The 22,642-nt window shown below is 40.4% G+C and overlaps 1 protein-coding gene across 1 annotated transcript; it reads right to left on the reverse strand.

The window, feature by feature from the left end:
- Nucleotides 1–2,765: 2,765 nt before the first annotated feature.
- Nucleotides 2,766–21,166, reverse strand: KCNG4 (potassium voltage-gated channel modifier subfamily G member 4; the record flags this gene model as incomplete). The annotated part of the gene is made up of 2 exons (XM_082005654.1): nt 2,766–3,551; nt 20,417–21,166. The coding sequence occupies 2 exons, from the start codon at nt 21,164–21,166 to the stop codon at nt 2,766–2,768; spliced, it is 1,536 nt and encodes a 511-aa protein (XP_081861780.1).
- Nucleotides 21,167–22,642: the final 1,476 nt, after the last annotated feature.

The raw sequence follows: 22,642 nt of genomic DNA on the forward strand, positions 1-22,642 counted from the left end.
CTGCTCTTTTAATTAAGTCTGGTTATGAAATGATATGATCTTGGCAACAACAATATCTGCTGATTGTAACTGCTTGTTCTGAATTTGTTACTCAGTTGAGTTACACAGGAACTAAATGTTCCTCTCAACATATTTTTTCCCTCCCTAGTAACACAATGAATCATGAAGGACATTTTCTATGAAAGTTGGTGCAGCCCAGACCCAGCTATAGGAAGAGATTAAGTTGGAAACAGAAATACATGTTCTGCTGAAAGTACAAGCACTTACTTCACTGTTAAACATTGGTGATTTTTTGTTTGTTTTACCTCCATGTTTCAGCACGTTCTTACATTGTGTTTTGGAAGAATTTACACGAGCTTAAATGCTTGACTGAGTCAAGGTTTGGATTGCTGTGAATTTGGATGCATGCTATGTCCACAACCCCACCTACATCACAGAACCTGTTGGACATTCTGCTATTATAAGTACTTGGGCAGTAAAAGCCCCTGTATTTTTCCAGCCATCTACATGTTTAGAGCAATGTGGCTGGGCTACATTTCCACGGGACCATGTTGAACTATCTCCTGAACTAGCAAGAAAACTGTTAACTAGAAAAAGCAAATCAGTTGCACTACCTAATTGCTGTATTTTCAATGAGTGTGTCAGTGGGGTGAAATGTGTTTTTAAAGACGTGGCTGTTCTGCATCAGGGTACATGTTCTAGCAGGGATCGATCAGGCCAGAGCAAGCACTGTCTTTGGCTCTGCCAGACCAGAGAGGCAGAAGTGGACTGTGCTGGGTATTGTGGCAGTGTGCGATTGTTGTTCCTAAGAAACTGGAATAACCATGAAGAAATACAGAGTCTCCCAGAAAAATGCAGGTGGCATCATCATGCATAGGATCCTGGAGAGGTCTGGGTCATGGTCCAGATCAGAGTTGGATATTGTCTGCTTTACAATCTAAGTAGTCCTACGGTAGGAAAAAAAAAAAAAAAAAAAGCTAATTGCAAAAAATAAAAAAATCAAATGGACCTATGCATAAACTAGCAGAGATGCCACCCTTTATGTGGCAAATATAAATACCTGTCATCTAGTGTCAGCTTGTTCCAGTTGTGTTGGAACACCCCATCTATAATCCGCTACAGTTTCTCTGGTTTAAATCATAGGGTCAATAGCGAGATAAATCCAACAGATTAATTTGAGTCACATGATCCAAATTGGGCCAACAACTGTGCTTTTCTGTACTTAAGCTATGCAGAGCAGCGAGGATAGTATCTAAAAAACAAAGCTCCCAAATGCCTGCATGAAGTTGCATAACTCTGCAAGTGACTCTGTGTGTGTGTCCACGTGGGAGACGGGTCACAACGCCTGGAAGAAGCCCCTGGGCTCCAAACTGCACCGTCCTGTGCAAGAATGGTGCCTGCTGGAAACTGGAACTGAACGGTCACTTCACTGAGCTTTGCTCCATCGCAAGGTCATGGGGACCGTGGTAGGATTTAAGAGATGAAAGCTGCAAATCTGATTAAAAATTGATTTATGCCTTGATCCACCTCAGTACTTAAATACATGCCAACGTGTCAAAGCGTGTCAAAGTTCTGTGGGTGTCAACAGGACTGCTTACACACTGAGGACCTGTGAGCTGACGCAGGCCCTAAACACACAGGTGTTTGCACAGACCCAGCCTTCATGTCTTGGTATCAGTTTTCACAGCATCTGAAAGGTCGAATTGTGAAAGATCATCTAAACTATCCCATGAAGCAGCATTGTTGACTTCTGTGTGGTCACTTCTTCTTTCTTCTGGCTATACTTGGATATCCCAAAAGAGACATCTTCCACTTGCATTAGGAAGTCACTCCCACTGCCTCTCTGGCAATCGTTCACCTAATTCTTTGCTGTTTATACCTTTGGGTACTTCTGAGCTATCATCTTATTTTCAAGAACTCTATTTTTTAATCTTTCTTCCAGAGAAGCTATCACCATTCAGTGAAAAAGATAACACCAACTCTTTTATGGTCGATAAGCTTGGGGGTTTTTATTCCTCATTAATATTTTAAATAAGTATATGAAAAAGAAGTTTGAAAACTTTTGCTTCTAGTATGAAAAGTTTACGGTTTGCAGACCACAACTCCATTTCAAGCAAATTCTCTTGCAAACACTATGTATTTTATACAATAGCAGTGCAATTTGTTATTTATAGATTGATCATCTGGCTACAGGCACACGTTGAAAGCTTTCACATACAGTGCTTTTATTTTAAGCTTATTAGTGACTTTAGATACAGAATTCAGATTTGTATCGAGGCTTCTTCTGTATGCCTGGTGGATGAGCATTGTATAAACAACACTGGTGCGTAGCCCTGAAAGAATGCATTCTAATGCATTCTAATGCATTCTAATGCTCAAGATCTTAATTGCAAGAACATTGGAAACTCAAAGGCAAATAAAATAACAAGTGTATTTGTGCCAACAGAAGCTGTTTTGTTTGTTACGTGCTCAATATTGGGTATTCAGCAAGATACATGACTGGCAGAGACAAAGTTTATTCTTATTGGTCATAGAGAAGAATGAATATTTATTATTGAATAAACTCTGACTTTTGACATTCTCAAAACCTCCAGCTCCATAATGATGTGTTGGAGCTATGTGTGTTGGCTTGACTGCTTATTATACCTATGCTGGCAGAGAAAAATAGCGTCAGAACCTATGTAGTTGCTTTGCTTTGTGTGTTATGTTGACATACATACGTGTATATTTCTATGCCTGTTCTTGGGAATGTTTTACAACCAGGCTTAGGTCCCTGTGTAAATGTATTTGATTGGTGATGCTTGATCCTCCAGGATCAAGCTGTCAGTGTCATTGAAGGTGTCACTTTCACCAGAGTGATTGGCATTTTTTACTCTGTTAAGCCGGGACTGCAATCGTTCATGTTCCTTTCTCAGCTCCGAGTAGGAATGGGAGAAAGTGTGGAATATTGACGTTGCGGGAAATGACATGATGAGAATCCCACTGAGGATGCTGCTGAGAGCCACCATCTGGCCTGGGACGCTCCGAGGTACCATATCTCCATACCCCACAGTGGTCATTGAAATGATAGCCCACCAGTAAGAAGCAGGTATGCTTGTAAATTCAAGCACCTTCCCGGATTCGTTCTCAGCTAGATAGACCAAAGGAGAAAACAGTGTGACAGCCACGCATAAGAAGAGTAAAAGCAGGCCAAATTCCCGTGTGCACCTCCGAACTGTGAGGCCCAAAGTCTGCAAGCCCAAGGAGTGTCGGGCAAGGCGCATTACATACAAGATCCTCAAGGCACGTAAAACCCGTAGCACCAAACCAACCTTCTCCAAATATGTGTTGCTGCTTGGCCTGTCGTCCTCCTCATTTGAGTCATCCTCTGAGAAGATGAGAGAAATGTAATAGGGTGAAATAGCCAAGAAGTCAATTATATTTAGGGGTCCTTTGAAGAATTGACACTTGCTCCTTGCCTGAATGAATCGGAGGCAGAACTCCAGGGAAAACCAAGCTACACAGATGGTCTCTATGACGAAGATGTAATAGCACTTCTGGGAACACTCGCCCTGACACAAAAGAAAAAGACAATTAAATAAAAGAACGGTCTGTGAACCAGCATCCAAAAACACTAAGGAAGAAGCAGTATGTATCTGCTTGAGTCACTGGTATCAGAAATAAACAAATCCTAGCTAGCAGGTAGTCGTATGGCAGCCATCTTTCAATGGTGTATAGACAATAATGAGCATGTGAAATATCTGAATGAACAGATATATTTACCTGCTGATTTTTATCAGATTGCTTCTTCCATTCGAAAGGAATGAAACTAGTCTCTGTATAAAGTCTTGGCATGAAGCCTATAAATCCCAAATAAGTCCCACTTTCTCTCACAAAGAGAAATTAATTTAAACTTGATTGGTTTATAAGCCTGTACAAAAATAAGTTTCTCTTCAAAAGAAAGATGTTTTAATCTAAAGGAAGGTAACAGCAAGTGGCTGTGTGGTGCTTAGTTGCTGTCTGGGGTTAAACCACGACACCACCCAGTAGGCAAAACTTGCCTTGAAGAATCGTCTTACAGTATTGAGGCTACATTCTACAAGCAGTATTTTCTCAGTATTGTTATCAAAGGAATTGCTTTAGTTGAACTACCTTGGATTCATGTGTTTTATTTTTCCTGAGCTAAAAAAATAAAACTACTTTTGGCCTATTCTAGTGAAACAAAGAGGCAAAGGTAAATTAGCTAGTAGTTATTTGTGTAAGACTACATTGAGCTTTGCCCTGTAGTGATGGGCAGCCACTAGGTTGCGACGAGCAAGGGAAGGCATGCAGTCGACTCAATATGAGTGATAAAGCAAGCTTCAACTTTATTGCAAAACCTTACACATATTTATACACTAAGTTCTACTTTATGCATACTTGTCTTACAATCATTGGCTTAGCTCTAAAGAGTGCATTATCATACTCCTCCTACTTGCGCTTACTGCTACGAGGTCCGGGTTCCATCCTGTTTTTCTTATACAGTGCTGCTTCTTAGCTGTTTACCACAGCTCCTTCTCCTCAAGGCCGAGCCCTGCAGATGTCCAGCTGTTTACCAGCTTCCCAGTGCCACAGCTCCCTCTTCTCAAGGCCGAGCCGTGCAGATATCTAGCTGTTTACCAGCTTCTCAATGCTGCAGCTCCTTCTCCTTAAGGTCGAGCCGTGCAGAGTGATCCCAACACTAGGTTACATCCATCCAAGGAGTGAGCTAACAGATGGGCACATCGGTCGCAGGGCCTGAGGTGTACGTGCTGCCTCTTTCATATGCACAAGTGTCTGCTTACTGTATTCCAACTGGCAGAAAACAAACCAGGTCCTGCCACTGTTTTTTGCTTTATAGAAGATAAGATACAGCAATGAAAGCAGCACGTACTGCTTTAGTAGCTAGACACCTCCCCTGAAAGGACCACATTGTTTTTAAATACTGGTGTGTCTGCTTTCTTACACACCCTATCTATCCTATTGGTAAATACACTCCTGTACCTGCACACAGAATTCACATGTTCTTAAGAAACCTGGTCTTGTGATTGGACTAATGCTGGTTTTTTGCCTTTAAGCATTGTGAACAAGTTTATTGAAGAATTCCACTAAACAGGTATTTGTATGATAACTTCACAGTGGCATGCTGCTATTTACATTAAGTTCTTGCATCAGTGCAAATATTCGGATTACAGTTCTAATCCAAAACCAGTTCAAGTGAACTGGAGTCTTTCATGGACTTTGGCTGACTTTGAAGCAGCCTTGTGTGCTTTTCTCTGCGAGCACATTATCACACATTATCATAACACTGGCATATGAAGCGTACAGGGTTTGAATTTTGGTGAAGATGAGAAATCTCAGCTATAACTGGGAACCGGAGAAAGGGATTGACTAGTATCACAGTGCTTTGAAATTCCAGGCTGGACTAAGAATATGTGTTGTCATTGCATGTTCCAGAAAACCAAATGTAGAAGGCAGTAATTTCATTTTAGATTTTTTAGGCTGCTTGAAAATTAGTATTTATTAAATAACTCTTTCCAGCTACAACTTTGGTACATCAAGGTTTAGCAAGGTTAAAGAGTCTTCTCCTCGTATTCTTGCTGAACACGGACTTGCATCTCGGAGATGTTCACAAGTGCAGAAGGTCAAGCAGAACAAGGGATGACGAAGGAGGATCTGTGCAGAGAAAGAACCTCCTTTTGGGAGAGCAGAGTGGCTATGTGTTATTCAGGAATAACTGCCAACCCTTGGTTCATGAAAGGCTTTTTTTGTAACCTCTGGAGAATGACGTTAGAGCTGCCGTATGCATCTTTCCTGATAGCCTGTCTCTGAAATTAAACCATTTAGAGGAACAGTCCCTCATGCAGTGTTATCCATTCTCAACCAAATTTCACGAGCAATATTGATTAAAAACACCACAGGAAACACATACCCCTACTGCTAATTAAACTTAATACCGATGTTCGGTTACTCTCTGCGTTGCAATGCAATGTTGGTTTTTTAGAGTGTCCCTTGTGATTGTGCATTACTGCTGTTCTTGGGAGTAACAAGTCTTTTTGTTCAAGCAGTGTTTATGTCATCGGCTATCTGAGGTTCCCCAGGTAAAACGGTAACATATCCCTTATGTATATGTTTTACTCTGTCTAACCCTCAGAATAATTTAGCTCTGTAGCACTGTTTGGGGATTTTTCCTCCTCCTGCACAGTAGACTGTCAAGATCAGAATTTATCTCTTAATGTAAACATCACAAAAGGTAACAAAGACTTGGCCCTGCTAGAGTTGCGTGTGCAGGATCAGGTTATAGCCCCGTTTGAAGTCATTGCCATGGCAGTGCCTAGAGTGCATTGATGTTTGCAGAGCTGCTGACTTGGCTTGATGAGACTGCTTGCAATCAGCAGTTATGTTATGCAGTGCTCACTTTTTCCAAGTTGTAAATTATTTGTACAGTGCATCCTGGCCTGTGCACAGACCTGCCTGTGGTCACTCTAGTGATGTCGTCTGTGAATTATTCATTGTTCCCATCAAGATTTATTTTATTTTTTGGTAACTGGGCCAAATTTCCAGTACATCTGTTGCTGATTTACCTTTATACATTTACAGGTGACATTGCTCCCAGATCATCATGTAGCTTTCACTATTACTTCCTTGGAAAATATAGGAAAAGAAATGTTGTTTGCTGGGAGTTTTAACCATTAAGATCTAGGGTGTCTTTTGAATTGAGTGTGAAATTTCAAGGTATAGCATTGTAAGGACTGGCTGGGAGATTTTTTTTTCTTCTCTCCATCCTTGGTTGCCTCCGTATTCCCATGGAAAGTTATATATATTTAGAGAAAGCAATTTGTGCGATCAGCTTCCTAAATGCTTATTTCATTTTTCAGAAGAGCATCCTTCAAATCAAATGTTTCAGGAATGTTACTGTGCATTATATTTCTCTTTTGTGCATAGCTGTGGATGTAAAGGATGGTGAGTTCTCCCCTGTTAGCACACTTCGTCTTTTTTATGTACTTTGCAAAAGACATTTCAGAAATGTTTGCACATGATTCAAAGCACAGTCTCTTTTTCTGCTGTAGCAAACAAGAGAGTGACAATATCGCAGTCTCTGACACTGTGACTAATGCAAAGAATTCTGTGCTTCATTTTTTTCAGAAGAGACAGAAAAAGGAGGATGTGTTTGCTTCAGACGTACCTACACTATGTGAAGGCATGCCGCAAAACCAGCCCTGTGTCTCTCAGGGAGAACTGATTTATCCACACAGCACAGTAGTTCTGTGTGGAGGTGACTAACTTGAGCCCTAGAAATAACGTAGCTGGGCTACCGTCTCACAGCAGGGCCGTTTCACTCCATTACATAGTGTAGACGTACCATGATTTAGGCAGTCTCTATACAACATCTGCTAGAAACTTCCAAGCCTCTTTCTCTGCCTGTCTTTATTTCTCTGTCACCAGTGTCTGGAAGGAGAGCCTAAGACCCTGGCTCTATGGGATTTAATGAGAACATGCTCACTGATTTCACACTGGGAGATAGATTTAATCCAGTGAGTTTGTATGTGAATGTTTTTATTATTTCTATTATACAAATATATTAGGACTATTTGTATATATTATGTAATATATGTGATATGGTTTATATAGAATATCCCTCTGTAATGTTAGTCTCTGAAGATTCTTGATCCTTTTGAACATCCTGTTCAAAAGCAGCAAATATTGGAATAAGAGGGGAAAAAGAGGAGATATTAAGTACCAAAGCCAATTTCTGTTTCTCCTAGTAGTTTTGATGATTTTTAGACCTCAGAGTTCTTTATGTTCCACTTACAACTGTTGTCCGAAGAACAGGCAGAATAACACACCGACTTCAAATACTGTGTCCTTACCAAAATACGGATGCCTCTATGTAAATGATAGATTTCAAATGTGCTGTTGTCACCAAATTTCCATCAGATGTTGGTTTCTGTCAGTGGACTGTCAAGTTATGAGCCAAATACTCTCATCCATGAGCTTTTTGGTAAGTGGCCAGTAAAGGCGTTTCTGTGCCACAACGGCTTCTGTATGTTTTCTCTTTCTGAACAAAGCAAACACATTTGAGAAATTGTAGTGATCAGTCTGCCAATGCAAAACACAACAAACAACTCCCACTCTTGACCTTGCCATTAACTAGAGCAGAATTCTGGGCTTTTATTTTGAGATCTTTGAGTCAAATTTGTAACTGACTTCTTTCTCCTCCCTACTGCATTTTCGCATCCAAAGTACCATGATGTAGTAGAACCTAAAAAAGCTCAAAGCCAGTATGATGTTGACTGTGAACATGAGGGGAAGATGAGGTTTTATTTATAATTGACCACAACATATTTTGGTTGAGCTTTTCCAACAAAACCCTGTGATGTGTTTTACACTACCGTAGCATCAATCAGTACTCAAACTATCATCGACTGATGGGAGAACAGTTATCACAAAGCCAGTGGTGAGAGCGTATCTAACTTTTTATACTTTATTCGTCCTGCAGATTTACTTTTGAACAATACAAGAATTTATCAGGGTTTATGGAACTTGTGTCTATCTGAAATTCTACAATGTATGATATAAATGTACTAAAATGAGTGCCTGGTGTTGATCTTATGTATGAAAAGACCATTTTGGTCAGCAATGAAGGAAACAGTATTTTGTATGTAAAAAGATATATACTGAGCCTGATGCCTGCAATATTGAGTGATTTCTTAAATTTATAAACCACCTCAAAGAAGCAAAGTGGCTGGTTCAAACTTCTGTACCACCAGAGATAATAAGCAATTCATGCTTCCTTTTCATTATTGCCTTCCCCTGTGTAAGGCAATGGCTCATTTTCTGGCTTCTCTTGTGCATTGGAATGTTTACAGTGTTACAGTAAAATTGCTCGGTTTAGGATAATTATATTAACTTCTCTTTAGATATGAAAGAACAGGCTCATAATAAAATATGAGAATGGCAGTACTGAGTCCAGTTAGCCCAGGGCCCTGTTCCAACAGCCTGAGAAAATAAATGCCCAAGGCAAATCTTCTGGCTTCTCTTTTCCACTCCAGAGCTTCCTGAGCTCAAGGTGGTGTTCATGCAAGCAAACTGAATTGTTCTTCTATAAAGTTTGGCCATTCTTTTGTCTGCTGCCTATTGCATGGAGACTCACTTCTTTGCCTTGAACTCGGTCCCCATTAGTTTCATCTGACGCCGCTAAGCTCTGTCACTGGAAGGGCGCTGGCTATTGACTGATGTTTACTCGTTTCCTGCCGTTTGCCATTTTGTAGACCTCTGTTGTAGCTGCTGTTGGAGCTCCTGAGGAGTTCTACCTGTCAGTCCTTGCACGAAGTCGTTCTGCCCGTGTTGCCTTTGTCTGGCCCTTTCCCTTTTTGAGGTGGAAGGGACTGAGATTGCAGTTCTAAAGTGTGGGTGAGCTGTAGGTTATGTAGTCAAAATGATATTCAATCAAGAATTCAACAGATTTTGCTTTTTTATTGTGCACTCTTTAAAAAAGTTTAATCAAGTTGTATCTATGTATGGACAATGCTTAGAATGCAATATTTCTAATATTTCTAATAGTGAGAAATTGTGTGACTCCAGTAAGTGTTACTGCAGCTTCCTCAGAGAACCTTTTTTCAAAAGGATCTGAGGTTCAGGAATTCAGCACCTCCGAGGCCAGGACTGGCCAGGGGTTACCCTGGTGTGGCGGCTGGATCTCAGACCTCAATTGCACAGGTGAGTTTACAGAAGAGTAATGTATTCACTAACTGTGAATTCAAGCTAAATGAATTTGAGGTATGTGCCACTCACAAGATGAAATAAATCAAATAAATTTCCTGACGAAGTGCCCTCTTAGTTTACCAGGAAACATTAGTTAAGGCATAATGACATCTAGGATAATAAACCAAACCAGATCTCAGAGTTATGCTGCACTAACCTATCTTACAAGAGATATAAATCTCATCTAGTGAAAACAATATTTTTACATGCATCAATAATGGTAGGAATGCCCAGGGGAGACTGAATCAGAATTTCCCCTGCAGAATATGTATCTGGTCTATCCACCTTGGTTTTCAGATGCAACTCACTTTGTTACATTTTCTAGACAAGGAAATAATGCATTATTTATAGATAATGGGATGAGAACACCAAGGAACTATTCTTATGCCTTCAGGATCTGCTCTGTGTTGACCATTTGTGTCCCACTTAGTTGCACTTTAAGACACTGTATAATTAAATCATACTATGGAAAATTTGTTCTGAATCATTACCTGATCTGCCAACTAATTTCCTACTGCCAAATATTCACCCCAATATCTTTTGCAGTGGTTATTTTACTCTTTAGTCCATTGTAAGGTGTTTTTTCATAAAAACTGAAGCAAACACAAAACAGAGTGATAATTTATGTTTTGCACATTGCACACTTCAGTATGAACCTCTTATAAAACTGTTTGAGGATTCTGAGTATTTGAACCTGAGTCTGTCTGGGCTGTTAGCAGCTGAAGGCTGTGTTGCACATCGATAGAAAGGGTTTCAGGTTTTACCTCTGGTCCCCTCAGCAGTATCAACTGGAACAGATCTGTTCTTTCTAATCCTCTGTAGAGCACCGTGGAAATCAGTGGCACGATTTTGATGGCAAGGTAGTGGCTGACTACCTAGCAGCAGACTAACAAAGTTTGGTACTTTTCTGAAAAAGGGTGTTATATCCCCCCCACTCTATATTGTGGCCATGGACTCTTCATGTTTTCTTACTGATTCCTAAAAACAACAACAAAAAAGCCAAACAAATCCTTTGTAAGCAGTTTCTGGAGTGTAAAAAAAAGGGGACTGAAACAATCTGAAAACATCAGAGGGAAGCATGCTAAGTTTCTCTTAAGCTGAAGAAAAATGGAGGGAGGGGAAAATCCTGTTATTCCCATTATATTGGGAGTGCAGTGCTGCAGCTGCACAGGAATAGGACAGGTACCACCTTTCTGCCCTTGGTATGACTGACCGAACTTCTGTGGAAGTCATTGGTAGCAATCTGAACCTGTTTTCCATGGTGTATAATTTGGGATTTCACACAGTATCTAAATAGGGTGGAGTCTGAGATGTAAGATAGGCAAGCCTGCAGCATTTCTCATGATCTCTTTTCTGTGCTTGCCAGGTAACACTGTTCATGATGACGTTAGTGATTTTAAGTGTTTCTTGTGTCAAATAATCTATTTCCTAGTTAAATGGTGAAAGTAGCACCAAAACTTGCAGAACACCTTGCTAATAAGTACTGCTAGATCAGTATATGGATTATTTCAGAATCACGTCACTCCTACAGAGATTAATATTTTCAAAGCTTTAGAGTGGAAATCAATGCTACATCAGCACTATGTATATATGTTGCTTATACAGCATACTTAGGAGAAAAGCACGTAATATTATTTATGAAGCTAAATTGATAAAAGTCCTTGAACCCAGCTAGAAGTCATGAATGAACCACTTATGCAAATGCCGTTATGCCTGGGGTACATTTATGGAAACCAGCTGGCTTGCCATCATAAAACAAAGGAGTGATGGACAGAAAGGGTCTGAGACTTCTTCCCAGCTTGATCCACCCTAGATGCAGTAGTGATTCCTTCTGAGTAAAGGCTGTTTTTGGTGTTCAGTCACCCATACTGAACAGCCTCAAAACAAAGCAGGGAAGGAACTCATAAAGCAATATGCTTGACTCTTCTTGATTCAGGCTCCTATTGGAGTCCTAAAGGAAAGGTTCCTTAAAAATAGGACCTGGACCTGGTTAGCACTTTGCAGTCAAAGCACAGGCTGCCAGAACATCTTTCACACCAGAATGGTGCCTGGCAGCGTGGCTAATGCAAGGTCACAATTCACAGCTGCTAAACTTACACTGGCATGTCCAGATTTTATTTGGCACATTCAAGTACAGCCAGTTACTGCTCAAATCCTTCTCTCTGATCCACACGCTGTTTTGTGGACAGAGGCCAGTGTCCACTGAAGTGGTAGCAGATGGGATCAGTCTGTGTTGTGGCTACGGACCTGCCTTCTGCCTACGTGTGCTACCCAACACCTAGTGGAGGGGCTTATCTCAGCAAGACTGCTCTTCTTGTGCTCTGGCCTTTTAGCCCACTGTGAGAAAAAACATTCAGCTTGCTTTGTGGAGGATTTAGAAGCAAAACATGCAGAAATTTTCCTCTCTAAGCCCAAGGTTGACATTTCCTGGGCAGGGTGCTGTTTTCCAGCCATTTGCACTTCTCAGGGTTATATGTGGACACTTCATCCTGGTCTACAGCTTCTCCTCCAGCAATTCCCTCTCTGGAAAAAAATATGAGCTAATGTAAAAGTGAAAAAACAAGCTTTGGTTCTTGCTCTTGCCTGCCCACAAATCCAAGGCAGTGGGTCTACAGGGTGAGGCTGTAAGTCTAGCAAGGCAGATCGAGACCTCAGTGTACGGAAAGCAGCCCCTCACCAGCTCCCGGCTGTTCTTAGCTCAGTTGTCAGCAGGAAATGAAGGTGTGCAGGGGAGAAATCACTTTTGGCTGTAAAATGATGATTCGGTTAGTAAGTGTTGCACCAATCTGTGTTCCCTGCGTACCTGGAGCTGTGGGATCCAGCTGCAGTGCTGCAGGTACTGCTGAATCACTGCGACCGCATTGCCGCTGTTGTTTGAATAATTAAACCATGCTCCGCTCGGTCAAATGATGGTTAGGGAGAACTTGAAAACCCTCTGTTATGGATCACTTCAGTACTTGGATTTATGGTTACAGACTGATGTAATAAAATCAAAAGGTTTACAGCCTGCTGAGAAAGAGACTGATTTACAGAATGATGAGCTTGTTAAAGGAGTGCTGCGTATTCTGATCGCAGAACGATTTCCCACTCACTTTGCTTTATGGGAAAGAAGCCTGGGCTTATGAAAACAATTACTACAACTAGTACATTTGAGGAAACTAAACTACTATTGGGGATATATTAATGTGGACATTAGAAAGAACATAGAAGCAAAGTATTATCTCTGTATCCAACACATAACTCTCTCCTCTGGGGCAGAAGTGCAACTACAAATATTTCAATTAACTTTTGAAATAAGCTTGGGTCCTTATTCTGCAAACACTGTGAGAATCAGTCTGAAGAATTTGATCTAAACCAATTGGTGACCCCAAAGTGTTTGTGTTAGGAGAAAGATGTGGAAGTATTATCTTTTTCTTGTTTTTCTAGTAAGAAATTTAGTGGGCTGCATTTTGTGACTGTGAAGAACAATATGACAAGGTATTTATCTAGGACCTAGGAGGATGACCTTCAATTTCCAGTTTTGCTGCTGGTCAAATGATTTGCCCTGTTAACTGTTTCTTCTCTGCTTCTTTCCTCGCTGCGTTCTAAGTTCTTTGGAGCAGAAACTACTTGTTATTGTACCTGTGTAGTACAGGGTGTACAGCGGGGTCCCAAATATGATTGAATCTGTTAAAAGGGAAAATAGGAGTGCTAACAGGAGGTGCTGACACTGTGGGAATAAACACAACGCATGCAGTTCATAGCCCTGATGCCACAATGAAATTAGTAATTAGATTAGCTCAGAATTAAAATACCAGATTGTGAATTTGACTGCAGCAGTAGACTGAAGAGTCCTCAAAGATTTCCATCATATTCAAAGAGCAATTTCTGAAACATATACAAATTTGGGTGGTTGTTTATTTTCAATACTTGTTGCATTATTGCTACAAACTTGGAGGATGCATTGATTTCAAATAGCATTTTGCAAAGACAGAGTGCCTCCCTCAGAGGAAATACCCATCTTCCCAAAGAAGGCATCTATTATGTATTCGTCTGTGCTGAACCCCTTGAGATGAGTCAAGTGAGGAAAGTAAACAGGATTTTTTCCCATTTGTAGGTATTACAAACTTGAAGGCAGCAAAAGGGAAAAGAAAGCACGATTCCCAGTGAGGAACGCCTGTGCCGGCACATTGGATAGCAGTTGACTGACTGCCCGTTGCAGAGCAGCTAGAACAGCTGGGTGTCCCCCCAGGATAGCGTGCAAAGCCAGGAGACTTAGTGCTGTTGGGATACAGCCAAAACTGCATGAACATAAGGCAAACTAATAATGTCTAATTGTGCTTTCTGAACATTGGACCTTGCACTGGCAGAGCCAGCTTTTGAAAACCCGTGCAGAATCAATTTACTCACTGAAGTGGAGTGTCCAGACTTGCTAAATGAAATTGTTTTCTGTGGCAGTGAGGGTAAGCTGAGACACAGATGTTCAGCAGCATCTACCCTGCCACTGGTGCCCCTCTTTGTTATGTAGAGCAGGGCTTAAGTAATGTGAACGTCATCAGTGTTGCTGTGCGTATTGGATTTAATGCTGAAATACGCAATTCTGTTTGCGGGTGCTTGGAAAACAGTTACTAATGATGTGGGACTGTGCAATCAAAGTCTTAACATAATGGTGCAATTTCAAGGTCAAAGCTTTTGACATTACTGAACGGATATGCAAACCTCAAAAAAAGGCAGATTCCCTAAAGCAATGATTTCTTTATATATCAAAGTCCCAGGCTTGAATATTCTGATTTCTGTTGTTTGATGGCTTCTTATTTCTTATGTCTTTCTTCAATTATTATTGATTTAACTAATTCAATCCATGAAGCAAATAAGTTAGCTAGATTCTACTGTGCTGAGTACACCTAGTAGACTGGGATTTTTTTGGTGCTTCAGTGAAGCACGTTTTCCTACTTTAAAATGCTGCAGTACTTTCATTGCTGATCAAAATGGTTAGAAGAAATTAGAATTGTGCTAGATGTCTAGATAATTTAGGAGACTGTGTCCACAGTAAGTGTCCTGTTAAGAACCCAGAAAAATGTACCGATGCATTAAAACAGAAGTACATCCAGCTTTATTTTGTTACGAGTAATTTCAAATCATATGTATATACCAATATATTTATAGATAGGCATGTACACATACGCCTTTATAGTCTTACACTTTTAAATGAGCATTAGAAGTGTTTCTGAAGGTTGGGATTTCATTAATCTCTTTGCAATACAAGTCATTCTGGGCCATGCTTTGTGTGATGGATGCTTGTGTTAGAGGGTAAGTTTAAACACCAAGTTACTGTGAAATACTTTTCAGGTATATTCTGAACAGTGCCCCACTTCATTAGTGGTACTTGGTACTAGTCATTGAAAAAGGTGTTTTTCAGCAGGATTCATTTTGCCCTGGCTAGTCAGCTAGAAAATTCTTTTTTGCTCAATATTTAGACCCCCTTATTGAAACGCTATAAAAATCATAGCCAGCAGTATCTGTCAAAATCTGGCTGTCATATTCAATTTACCAAAGGTGATTGTGTCTAACAGTTGGCCAAATTACACTTTGAAGAAGAGTCTTATCTTTACAGACTACGTGAGCAGCAGAACTAGGTTTACACACCTCTCAGTGACACTATCTATAAGGTTTATTATCTCCCCTAGTCACTCCTAAGTTCTTTGGGTTTACCTTTAATAAGTGCACTAGAGATACTTGATGTGATTGGCAGGTTATGGGCAGGGTTGGAGCTTTCTCTTTGAATGCCTTTGCAATGGATTGAATAGCTTGAGTACTGAGGGTGTACCTCTCGCAAGCGTATCTTCACATACTGAACTGGTTAGACACAAGTCAATGTGAATTTTTATAATTAACGTATTTAGCTGTGGCAATGGTAACCCTGATGAAACAAATATCTTGTTTGATTTAATTTCTTTTCACAGTAAGATCAATAAATTGCTTTTTCCCTTATAAAGCAAATGTGTTTCTCGGCAGTTTCCTCCAGTGTATGAGCCAAATAGGCTGGATTTAGTATAAAACAGACAACATCAGCAACATCAAACATTGACAAACATAAGTTAGGACCTCCAGAATAATGGTGTAGAATGAAAAAAAATTAATTTAAGCATGGTTCTATATATGAGGTACTGGGTTCTTTTCCTGTGTTCATGTTTTCTGGATTTTCAGTGCAACCAGAGACTAAAAGCATACTCTTTTAAAAGTAATTCAACCTTGCACATAATCAAAGGACCCCAGGAATGGGAGCCTTAAAAAAATTAATATTCTAAGTTTCAAGATAAAATTATTAGATCAGACAATACTGGTTGCAGCTCATGCCAGTTATGTTTCATTAGGCTAAATATAATACATAAAGCAATTACAAGCTTCTCAAGGTCAGTTAAGAGCAAATACAAAAATTAGTAGTAAGAAGGTCTGATCGCTCACTGATCACCAGAGAAGAGAGGGAGAACAGAGCATAGACACTTCCTTCTCTCTTAAACCACACTCACGTACTTGCTGGGAGCCGTCTACGCTGGGAGAAAATGATTTGGTTGTTACCGGTGCTGAGGGACAGGGAATGGAAAGGTCTGGAGTTTCTTTTTTCTCTCCCCAACCTCAATTTGCTTGCCTTCCTGAAGAAAAGACCTTGCTGTATGCTTTCTCTGGAGTCATTTCTCTAGAGGACTCCAATTTTAGGGACTCATTAAAAGAAATATCTCTGCCTAAAGAGAATCCTAAGAGTGCTTCAAAGCAGCCTCCCTGTCCAAGCTCTTCTGTGGTGGTTTTATTCTGTAGTTCTCTGGTATAATTATGTTTTTCCCTTGGGTTAGATGTGCTGAGCAGTGACTATTTCAGTTACACTGCTTGGATCCTGATTGTCGCTAGTGGGATGATCTTAATTCCTTTGTTCGAGGGAAATACTGGTAGTTTTTGTCACTGCAGCTGTCTTATCCTATATTTACGGTGTCCGAGTCAGATTTGTAGTTCTGTCAGACTACCCATTCAGATCCATAATAAACAGAGCTCCTCACCTCCAAATGTGCCTTTTTTTCTATCCTTACATACACATGTGCCTTGATTATTACATTTTGGTGATACTGTATTTGCTTCCTTACTGAAGTTTGGTCTCCATAAAGAACAGATGCAAATATCCTAGATAAGGGTGTATTGCCATTGGAGGACATGACATTTCAGTTACTTTGTGCCCAAATAACATAATTTGATACTAATGAGTCCTCTTTCCTTAATACCATGATAAATCCTTTTGTATACCTCTTCCATGGTCAGACTTAAACTTGAGATGACTAGAGCCTTACGTTTACTGCTCTAGAGTTTCTTGAACTGTTGTCCTCCTTCGCCTGGGGCCGTTTCCTCTGGGTCAGGATTCATGGCCGGTGCTTGTGTGATCCACAGTTACAGAATTGTTTGCCCATCTATCTGTGTTTTTCTTTCATATCTCTAACAAGGAAGTTCCTAAATGCCATTTGACATATTGTAGGATGTGTGCATAGTATGGACTGTAATAACTCGTTCTTTATTTCACTTTCAGTTGTATTCCTATCTTGAAGCTAACCCCCCCTTCCCTTTTCTGCTGCCCATGGAGATGGCTTCTTCCCTCCCCTCTGGTTGCCAGGGTGACTGGGCTTCCGTGGTGCGGATGCTCTTGCCTTGGCTCCTTGCCATCCCTCTCCCGGAGACTGGAGTTTTCACTTTCCCTGGGATGCTGAGGACTCCTGTTTGCTCTTCTGCCTGCCCAGAAGCTATTCTCCTTTCTAAGCAGACCTGCTTTAGCAATTGCGCAAAGGAAAAGTGATTTCATGTGCCTGCAGGGTGGGAAGCCAAGCCTCTGAGTAAAGTGGAAGTCACCTTGTATTATTTTTCCTTTTTTTTGTTTTTGACTCTGATCCTTCTCCTTGAGCTGGTGTCCAGCCAGTTCTCACTCTCTTAATGTGGCTGTGATGATGAGAAAAAGGACCCTAAAGTGGTACATATGCATCAGAGGTAAAACCTTTTTTATTTGTATTTTAGAATGGATAAATTCAATTTCCAGTGTTAGTGACATTGGAGAACAGATCCTTACAGTATTGTAAGCACATTTACGGATAGAGGTTTTGCCAAGCTTTAACTCAGAAATGAATAAACCTCGAGATAGGACATCTTTGAATTCAGGTATGGAATTACAGATTGTTCAGAAACTTTATCGAAGGAATTTGACTGTTTTTTGTCACTGAGCAAACAGATATCGTGTGGTCTTTATGCTCAGCCCAAAGAGCCAAAATTTCTGATTCTGTATACCTGTCCCAGGTTGCTGGTGAATGTGGCCCCATCTTGGAATCACTTTCAGAGCTCAGCCAGTGAACAATTTTGAGTTACAAATCAACAGAGAGTCTCAATTTGCCTGGGTATGACTCAGCCATAACCAAAAAGTAGTATTTTTAGTCAATCAAGTTCTCTGAGTTATTTGTCCAGTTCTAGCTAAAATGCTCTTTTGAGATTGCAGTAAGAAAACCTTCGGTGTTGCAGGCTAAGAATTTAGGGGTGGAAGTTTAGGGAATTTTCTATCCCTAGAGATGGAAAAACTACTATTTAATAGTTCGTGTTCTCTGCTTTTCCACAAGGCATGAGTATTTTCTATCATATATTCCCCTATGTTTTCTCTGGAATCTTTTAAAATTATTCAAACGGTAGGACTTTCAAATGCTCTGTTTTATGCTTCTGGGACACAATGACAAAGTGCATTAGACTGGTGCTGTAAGAGTAAATTATGTAATGTTTCCAAATATTTGGACAAATGTGGTCCTTTGCTCAAGTTCATCCTTCATCCTCTCCTCTGCACTTTAAACATTCCTGCTTTTGAGCTTGTTTCTATCCAGTTTGCTTGTTTTTAAAGTAGTGATATATAATGAAAATCTCTAAGCAGTAATGTCATCTGTGTTTTATAGGAAATCCAGGAACAGCAGCTACACTGCAGCTACCAGGTATACTTATAATCCTCAACATGCTTCCCTTTCTAACATATGGTATATTATTTTTAAAACACACAACATATTACATCTAGCTGAGCTCTATAACATTATGTGCTTGTTCCTTTGCATGAAAAGTATTTATAAAAGCTTCTTCTGCAGTGGCTGGGAAATTAAGATAAAATGCATTGGGCTACTTCCATTAACAAAGTTAGTAGGAAGCACTTGCTAGAGCAGAGTTTGTAATGTTTTTGCATCTAGCTGCAAGGAGGATGTTCTATATTTAAAGCACTTCCTTGGAAGAAGCATTGGAACAGTGTTATAGTTTTTTCTGCCAAAAGTAATAACTGTGGAAGACTGCAAGAGCACCAGACTTACTACTGAAAAGTAATAGTCTTCCTATGCAAATGTAAGTTAATATTAAAGGGGTTAAATACAACAGGGAATGATCTTAAATTTCAGCCTTCTGTGCCTTCTTTATTCAAAGACATCAAATATCATGACATATCCTCACCACAACTGTACTTTTTGAATTACTGTTTAAGCAATAAAATATATACAGATTTTTTTATCATGCGCATCATGCTGTGCTATAAATTTAAAAATTACTTTATTCTTCAATATACAATACTCTGAGGAGTGGCTTATCTTATAGCAGTGGTTGGGGCAGGGAGTTTATTTGACTTGCATTTCCTCAACATTTTTGGAAGGGCAGTTTGCAAATGAAGTGCAGGATTCATTAAAGAGATTAGTCAAGGTTATTTGATGAATTGGGACACTACTACATCTGAAATAACTTTGGATTGTTACTTTCCTCTCTTTTATTATTAGAATAACAAACCTTTTAAATGTTGAAATATTCACAACAATGTTATGTATGATACAGGCTTGATTTATTTGCCCCGAGTTAATGTGGACGACTTAATTGTAAAGGGTTTAAATGCAGTTAGCAGTTCAGCTAGTATTTGGCATTACTCCTACCATATGTACGTATATATGTGGGCAAATACAGAATTCTGTTAGCACGGAATTATGATTTTTGGAGGCACAGCTTTAAGTATCAGTATCTGCAAAGATACTTCATCTGTGTCTCATCCTTTAACCTTTACACAACTATTGAAATGTAACATTATTCTGGGGGAAAAAATAATGAATTTTTCTTCCTCTTTAAAGATTTGACCGAGCTATCACATGGGAAGATACCTGGCTATTTTAGAAGTTTAGAAATTGTCAGAGGAAAATATTTCTTTAGCTGCTGTGTCCAAACAAGAGATTGCTTATAACTAGAGAGTAAAGCATGTTGAAGAGAAAACTCCACAATGTGAGTTTGAGAGTCCCAGTGCTAACAGGTTAATATAACTCACACTAGCAACTGTTTCTTAAGACGGAAGAACAATGCTGTATTAGAGAGCTGCAGTATCTTTTCTGTCCAGAAGCTCTTTCCTATATTTTAGCTGACAATTAGTAAAATACTTTGTTCACATTATTCTTAATTGAATATCACTTTGCAACTGATAGAATTAATTTCAGCCATTCTTACATTTTCTCTTATAGACCATTTCGTTACCAGCGACAGTTTTGAACCTCATCGCTATGGATTTTCTGTATCTTTTTTGTCTTTTTAATGCCTAGCAAGACAGACAATTTTCTTTTAATTCTGCAGCTAGATTAGATAAAAAGGACTTACTTACCCTGTCTTCTTCAGCTCTTAAGTCTGGCATTGTGCTAACACAAAGGCTTATAGCTGTGGTGGCCACAAAGAGAATGGAGAGACAAGCAAAGACTTTGCCTGGGAGTCCTGACTGGGGATTTTCTACCATGTCTCTGAGCCTGTTCATAAACTGTCCAAATCTGGTTTTCTCGTCCAAGACACATGTAGCTTCTTTGCTCCTCCGGAGCTCCTCTTCTTTGCGTACCTCAGCCAACTCTTGCAGTTTTTGAAATAGTTTTCGAAAGCAGCAGTTCTCCAGGTTGGATTCCTCAATCCCCCAGTATCTCAGCTCTTCCTGAAAAGACAAGGCACACATGTCTCGTAAGAGCATCAGCTTCCCAGCTGCTAGAAAGCTGATAATCATCCCAAAAGCATTGGGGTTCCGGTCAAAGAAGAACTCATGGGTGTCTTCATCATAATCGTCACACAGCTGAATTATTTCTTCATAGCTGCTGCAAAACTTAAGTTTGCTCAGTCTGGTCAGGGGAAATTCATCTAAAGTACTCCAAGGTAGCAGGTACTTGATGCCTCCAACATTTATCATGATCTCTGTCTTTAGATCAACTGCAGAGACTTGATCAGGATGGTAAATCCTCCTGACTCTTTGGTAATGGACCCCTTTGACAGAAGGGGTTTCAACGGAGACAGGAAAGAAGTGGCTCAAGGAGTTACAAGAAGTGTAACTGATGTTACTATAGTCTTGGTCACTGCCTCCGGAGAGTATAGGCATCTCTAAAGAGTTCTCACTGGGACATCCAAAATGGCATCAGAGCAGAGTTATCTGTCAGCCAAAAGATACAGGCAGGAGGAGAAAACATAGTAGAGATTATCGCAAGAGAAAAGGTGTTTCAGGCTACTTTCTTAAATCACAGAGTTAATGAGTGCCTGTTTTGTAAGTAAAAGTCACCGCTATGCTTCTTCCTGAAATCTGCAGCCTGTGAATGCAATTTGCTTTGCAGCCTCATTGGTTGTCTGGCAACACAGACACGGAGGAGAGCGAAAGCCTCATTCATAATTATCGCGAAGGGTCGGATTGCCTGCAAATCCAAACGCGAACAGATTGGTCTCTCACTGAACATATCTCGGTCATCGTTAGAGCCTTGTATTTTCCAGTGGTTGTCGCTTTGCTTTCTTATTTCTATAAACCCTTAAATACACGCTAACTCAACTAAGCTGCTTAATAGTTATTAGAGTTAGAGCGGTCAATTACCTGCCTTCAGCTGGATGCGAAGTTCCTAATGGCTTTAACTTGAATGCTTAGATTGCGATTCCTCTCCTTTCGCTGCACGCCTGCTTTGCCTGCCTCTCAGGGGTATTGCAAGGATTAACTAGTAGATGTTTGTAAAATGACTTAAGAAGTAAAGTGCTGTATAAATGATGACTATTCTTATCAACGCAGTCTCATGTCACTGCAAATTACTGGGAAGATATAGGGAACATTTGCCCACCCCGGAGAAAACTCTGTTACACGGACAAAAAGCGCAGTATTTTATCAGCTGGGGGGGGGGGAGCAACTGAAAGACGCCCCCACCCTTCGCTTCCCCCTTTCAAGACCAAACCCCTGATTTTGTTCATAATCTCTAAAGTTTCAAAGGCGTTTATTACCCCAAGTCAGTGAGTTGCAAAAATTGCAAGGGAACTTCCCCGAAGTTACTTACCACGGCACCACGGGCTGCTGCCCGGTGCCTGGCTTCCCCGCAGGTGAAGTGCACATGCCGCAAACTGATCAGCTCTCCTCTGAGTTATGATCCAGCAGAAAGACCTGGGGGTATTTTACAGTATTGATTACCTGAAAAATCACTATAGCACTCTGGAGATCGCAGTCTCTTTCCTCTTTCTCTTTTTCTTCTTCTTTCCTGGAAGGGGAAAATACTCGTATGTGTTCATGTAATGTATGTTGTACAAATAGATCCTCTGCAAAGGAGACAGTGTCCTAAGTGGCAGCTCCTCTGCTGGACTCCTGGGGCTTCCTGGTGAGATACGCTGAGTGAGAGCTGGTAGATCCAGTCCTTTCCCTGTCTCTCCTCTGTTTCCCTTGGGACTGTCAATGTGGTCCTGGAAGAGGAGGGGAGAGGGAAGGGGGAAGGGCTTAAAAATAATCTCTCCAGCATCCCTCTGTCTATTCAGCAGACAGCAGGCAGCAACTGGGTAAGAACATGGAGTACAAGGACAGTCTCCGACTAATGAGGCTTAATAATAAGTAAAT

Source organism: Phaethon aethereus, assembly GCF_964289735.1.
Source record: "Phaethon aethereus genome assembly, chromosome: 13".
NCBI classification, from domain to species: Eukaryota; Metazoa; Chordata; class Aves; order Phaethontiformes; family Phaethontidae; genus Phaethon; species Phaethon aethereus.